General features: G+C 56.2%; 1 protein-coding gene and 1 long non-coding RNA gene across 3 annotated transcripts; one reads left to right on the forward strand and one right to left on the reverse strand.

Moving 5' to 3' along the window:
* Positions 1 to 460: 460 nt before the first annotated feature.
* Positions 461 to 3,107, reverse strand: LOC102139629 (uncharacterized protein LINC03040). Its single transcript, XM_045390971.3, is given in 5 exon segments — positions 461 to 877; positions 880 to 1,008; positions 1,560 to 1,619; positions 2,550 to 2,745; positions 2,992 to 3,107. Coding segments are annotated over 5 exon segments (753 nt in total). The 5' UTR covers positions 3,073 to 3,107; the 3' UTR covers positions 461 to 590.
* Positions 885 to 5,826, forward strand: LOC102139113 (uncharacterized). Of its 2 annotated transcripts, XR_012434471.1 has the most exons (5): positions 885 to 1,140; positions 1,795 to 2,049; positions 2,577 to 2,650; positions 2,977 to 3,101; positions 5,023 to 5,826. It is a non-coding gene; the product is annotated as an uncharacterized lncRNA (long non-coding RNA). The 2 variants fall into 2 exon arrangements; XR_276508.5 differs by lacking the exon at positions 2,977 to 3,101.
* The last annotated feature ends 204 nt before the right edge of the window (positions 5,827 to 6,030 follow it).

The following is a 6,030-nucleotide window of genomic DNA, read 5'->3' on the forward strand; positions in this document are numbered from 1 at the left end:
TCTTCAGGGCCTCTCTCACCCTACCGGACATGGGAGGCCAGAGTCACCTCACTCCTCACCAGCTTCCCTACGACCAGCAGGCTACAGCTGGCCAGCGGGCGGGGCCTCCGTGTCTGTGGTGGGGATGTCACCTTTCTTGGCAGGAAGGTAATTTCCCTGACAGGGGAGGGAGCCCGTTGTGCTGCTCATAAAGCCACTGTTAAACGAGCGGGTCTGGGAGTTCTGGCTGGGCGGGCTTCCCTTCCCTTCTCCGTGCCCAAACGTGGGTACTGCTGCCCTGCGTGCCTTTGCCACTCCTCCCACTGAAGACTAATTTTCCAGTAGACCTCAGTGTTTCTGTCAACGAAATAGGTCCTTGGCCCCTCCCCACTCTCCCAGTCTCTTCCAGCAGAGATCTTCTAGGACTGTAGGTTTAGCGGAGGGGCCGGCTTCGGTCTCCCCAAGTTCTAACCCCCAGTGAGGCCTCACAGCTCTCTTGGGACTGAGGGGCAGTCCCGGAGGGCGGCAGGAGGCGGCAGCCAGTGGTCCTGGGGACCGCGAGGTGGGTCGGGGGTGGCGAAGGGAGGGTTCTGGGACCGGGGAGCGGCGGCCTAATTACGGCGCGTTGGCCCAGCGCCGCGGAGCGCCGCGGATGACAGCGGCGGTGGGTAATTAGAGCGCATTAGCCGTGCCCCTGCAATCCTGTAATTTTTCCTCGCGCTCGGGGTGTGTTGTAGGAGGCGAAGCGATGCCGGCTTGGCTGAGTCAGACTCTCGGAAGCCCAGGAGGGGACGCAGGGGGCGGCAGAGGCCGCGAAGAAGGGACTCCCGCCGGGGGAGGTGCAGACGCAGTCCTCTAGGAGTCACCTGTCCCGGGCTCTTCGGCGCGCGCGCCCCGTCGGCGGCGGGAAGGGGGCGTGACCTGCGTCTCCTCCCGCCGCCGCCGCGCGCTCTGCCAGCCCGCGAGTCCTCCGTATCCAGGCCAGCGTCTTCACCCAGCCACGTGCCCTGCCCCTGGTGCGCAGGTGGACTGGAAAAGTGGAAGGCAAACGCAGTGGCCAGGCGGAGACCTCCCAAATCCCACGTCTCCCCGAGAATCAGAGACGGGCTCAGACTAGGGCAGCCATAAGAAAAAACGTCAACTACATCTCGAGGGAGTGAGGTGGAGTGGGGCCGCTTGCTCTAGTCGAGCCCTGACATCGATTCTGCGGGGGCGGGGGGGAGTCGGCGCGGGGCTGGGGCTGGGAGGGGAGTTTATTTATTAGCCAGATTAGCCAGCATTAATGGGGGAGCGGTGGCGGCCGGCGGCAGCAGGGACATAGCTGGCATAGCTGGCATAGCGGCGGGGCCTCCCGCGGAGCGGGGCTCCGCGGCTTCAAAGGGGCTTAAAGAGGCCCTTGGTGGCACTGCCACGGCCCCGCGGGGGAGGGCGTGGGCGCGGGCGGCGGGGGAGAAGGCGGCCATTGTGCACCGAGGGATTAGGGCTCTGGCCTGGAAGGAATTTTAAACTGCCGCGAGCCGGAGCCCCAGGACTCTCCTCCTGCTCCACCCCTGCCCTCCGGAGCACGCCGAGGTGTTTACCTGCTTTCCCACGTCTGGGGTGGAGGGGGTGTCCTCTCTCCTCCCTCAAACTGGAGGCACCTAGGGTTACCAGGTTTGGCAAATAAAAACGCAGGAGGTCCAGTTAAACTGAATACTTTAAATAGCGTAAGTCTGTCCCAAATATTGTATGGGACAGACTTATGCTAAACTATTATTCGTTGTTTATCTGATATTCAATTTAATTGGATGTCTTGTATTTTGTTTTTCCTGGCAGCCCTTGAGGCACTGAAATGTCTAATCCATGTCTGGAAACAGATTGATGGTTCCCGAAAATCCAGTGGATCTCCCCCATTTGAGAGATCCCTAAAGGCAGGGGTCATGTCTCTCCCCTTACACTGGGAGTTTCCTGAAGCCAGATGCTGAATTTCACCCTGAAGAAGGCAGCTGAGAGCACTATATGTGGCCCCACCAGACTGGGAGCTTCCTGAGGACAGGGGCTAAATTTCACCCATGAGAGTAACACTTCAAGGTCAGTGTCTGTGACCTGTGACACTGGGGTTTCCTGAGGCATGGTCTGTGTGCTTCCTAGAGGGCAAGTCTGTGTCTCCTGCCTCACCCCTCACTCTCCCACCCCCACCCCCACCCCCACCCCAGGCTGCTGGAGGCTCCTCCTCCATTAGTGTTGCTTACTGCCCATAGGGGGTGCTAGGGGCCCAGCTGACTGGCCTACAGATGGATGGGACCTGTTTAGTGGGACTCAGGGCTTCAGTCCTTTGGGGTTGATGCACTTGGAAATAATGGAGGTGGGGTCCCCATCCTGTGAGGCTTGCTCAGACAGTTGAGGGCCAGGTCTGCCAGGGCCAGAGGCAGTGGCCAGCATGTGGGAGAAGCTCTGGGTGCTGGGTACCCTTGGTTTCTTCCGGGAAGGACAGTGTGGCCCTTGGTGCAGAACATCCGCCCACCTCCTCTCATAACCATTGAAACCAAGTCCCAGTCCTCCATCAGCCTCTCCAGACCCCACTGCCTAACCTTTGCTTGTGCTGTTCTTTCTGCCAGAAACACTCTCTCTTCCTGCTTTGAGGACAGCTGAAGTCTCGCCACTTCTTCTGGATGCTCTGACCATCAGTGAGGTGGGCTGCTTGTGCCTGGGGATCTTCTGGTGAAAAGAACCCTCGTCCACTCCCTCTTTCCTTAACAGCTTTGGCCACAGGGGCCAAAGAGGGGGCTAAGGTGGGGGAGGGGAGAGACAGGAACACTAGGGGAGCATAGACAGAAGGGGAGCAAGAATAGGAACCTCCTTCCCCCCAACCCATCCCCCTGAAGCCCCTTCCCAAGTCCCTTCATCCCCTCAGGGCCTCTGAACTCTTTCCCCTTGAAGCTGAGGGAAGCCCTGGAGAAGCGCTTTCCCACGGTCACAGCCTCAACAAACCCCTGCCCCCTTCTCCTTTGACTGCAGCCACCTCAGTCTCACCCTCCGCAGAATGCAGGCCCACTCCATCACTGAAGGGCCTCCTCCTTGGGCCAGGGCGCCTGCTTCTGCCAGTGGCATCATCACCCCACTCCTCAGCCGCCAGTCATCAGGTTGGCAATTAGCTACTTCCTCTCAGCTGCATGAGGCCACCAAACGTCACAGCCCCTCCCCTGGCCTGCCGCGGCGGGAGTGCTGGGTGCTGCCCCCTACCCTTTGTAGTCAGTGCCAAGTCCTGGCTCAGTCCCCTTTCCCTACAACCTACTGAGTGCTAGGGCAATGAGCCTCCCATCTGGAGAGCTGAAAGCCTCGCTGCTTTCTCCCCGCTTCAAACCTCCTCCCCCATGTCACCCTATCCCATTGGGTGAGGACACTCCTGCTGCCTGGGTGGGGTGATGCCTGCTCAAGGGCACTAGCAGCCTGGGTGGGGCTTGAGACTCAGGTGTCTCTGTTCCCAGTCAGAGGCGGTTTTCACCAGCCCCTTCCCTGGGGCCCAGGAGTCTGAACTGAAGTTGGTGGCAGTTATTTGGGAAGGGGAGAGAAATGGGGACTCATTCTACAGACCCCCAAACATGCAGGGGGCAGGCCCTTCATGAACACCCACATGGGCTCATTCGCCTGTGCCTAGGCACACACAGTCACAACCTAGGCAATGTATATTCCACCGCAGCGTGCCCATATGTGCCCCAGGTGGGCAAGTAAGCCCACTTGTCCAGACACCCCTCATGCCCACACAGCCCTCCTCCAGCTGCGTGCATGCAAGCCCACTGGCATACAGTACTCAAAAAGGCAGTGAGCGTGCTGCCACTCAAAAAACAAAATTGGGACCCCACAGAGGAATCTAGAAGCATGGGAGGGGAGGAGAGACCACCCCAACACTTGCTACCCCACAGACCAGGGAATCTTCCTGGGGAAGGATGGGAGGAAGACTGCACTTCAAGGATATGTGTGGGGTGCGCAGGTGGGCCGTGGTGGGAGCAGTTGTGTTTGAGTCTGGGTGGGGGCAGAGGATCTGGATTTCCAGAGAGAACTGAAAAATTCCAACATGTATAAACAAAGGCATGGAATCTTAGGCAGATCGCTTAACTCCCTGGGGCCTCAGTGACTGCATCTGTAAAATGGGAGTAATGAGAACACCATTTGAACTTGGTTGTCAAGTTTATTTTATTTTTATTTATTTATTTATTTTTAGAGACACGGTCTAATGTTGTCACCCTGGCTGGAGTGCAGTGGTGCAATCATGGCTCACTGCAGCCTCAACCTCCTGGGCTTAAGTGATCCTCTCACGTTAGCCTCATAAGTAGCTAGGACTACAGATGTGCCCCATCATGCCCAGCTAATTTTACAACTTTTGTAGAGATGGAGTCTTGCTGTGTTGCCCAGGCTGGTCTTGAATTCCTGGGCTCAAGCGATCTTCCTGTCTCAGCCTCCCAAAATACTGGGCTTATAGGCATGAGCCACCATACCTGGCCTGATTGTGAAATTTAAATGAGATAACCTGGCTCAGAGCAGGCCCTGAGCTGACATTACTATGGGGAGACCTTCCCAATATCCTCTCACTTGATGGTGGGCTTGCCTAAGAGAGCTGCCCTAGGGAGATAAGAAGCCCTTATTCTGGACCTTACCTGACTGACCATGTGCTCCCCCTGTTTTTCTTTGATTTCTGGGGTCCAGCCCCAGCCAAGGTGGAGGATACAGGTTGAGAGGCATGGCAGGGTATAGGGATGGGTGATTGGGTGCTCCTTTGGACTAGACTGGGGGTGGGGCTAGGGAAGGGCTGGCTACCTTCCCTGCCCCTACCTGGCTGGCACAATAGGTAAGTGAGTGCTGACTTTTATCCCTGGGAAAGGAGGAGTCAGGCAGTGTCTCTCTGTCCAGGCAAATGGGATGCAAGGGTCAGGAGCATGGGTGGAGGGGGCTTCTAGGAATAGTCCTGGAAGAAGACCTGGGAACAGGCACTACTGACAGGAGCTACTGCCTGGGCCTACCAGCCTCTACCCCAACTCAACAAATATCCTTGTCCTTCTTTCTCAGAGTCTGTAACCACCAGCTGCTCTTCCAGATTCATGAGGCAAGGCCTGCCTGCTCACCTGGCTGGCCCCAAGCACCTCTTCAACCTGCTGCCACCGTCCTGCCTCGCTGCCCTTCTCAGCTCATCCAGCAGGGTCTCCAAGTCATGGAAAAAGAAGCATGTATACACACGTGCTCATATACACATGCCCACAGCCGCATAAGCACACCCAGAAACACCATCGCAGACATGTTCTCACAAGCACATGCACACAACACACTCACTACCCCTCACTTGTATACACATGAATACACACACACTCATGTGCACTCACAGTCTTACACACACACACACACACACACACACACACAGAGTTATAATCACTGCTGTTGGATGAATTGTGCCCCCCACCCCCGTGCTAAAAAGATATGTTAGAGTCCTAACCCCCAGTACCTGGGGATGTGACCGTAGTTGGAAATAGAGTGTTTGTAGATGTAATCAAATTAAGATGAGCTCTTACTGGATTAGAGTGGGTCCTAAATCCAGTGACTGGTGTCCTTATAAGGAGAAAAAGATTTGAAAACAGAGACATGGAGACACAGAGCGGAAGGCCATGTGATGATGGAGTCAGAGATTGGAGTGATGCAGCTGCAAGCCAAGAAATACCAAGGTGCTGGAAGCCCCCAGAAATAAGGAGAGAGGCATGGAACAATCTCCATCAGAGCCTCCAGAAGAAACAGACTCTGCCAACACCTTGATTGCAGACTTTTGGCCCCCTTCACTGTGCGAGAATACATTTCTATTGTTTTAAACTACTGAGTCACCAAGTCTGTGGTACTGTGTTATGGCAGCCCCGGCAACAAATCCAATCACACACACACACACACACACAGACACACACAGACACACACACACACACACATGGCTGGCTCCAGGCTCAGTGATGAGCTCAGAGGAGTTCCCCTCGGGAGCTGCTCTTTCTCTGTCATCCTTCCTTTGTGGTTGGTCCAGTGGATCCACAAAAGCTCATG

Source organism: Macaca fascicularis, chromosome 4 (genome assembly GCF_037993035.2).
Source record: "Macaca fascicularis isolate 582-1 chromosome 4, T2T-MFA8v1.1".
Classification (NCBI taxonomy): Eukaryota; Metazoa; Chordata; class Mammalia; order Primates; family Cercopithecidae; genus Macaca; species Macaca fascicularis.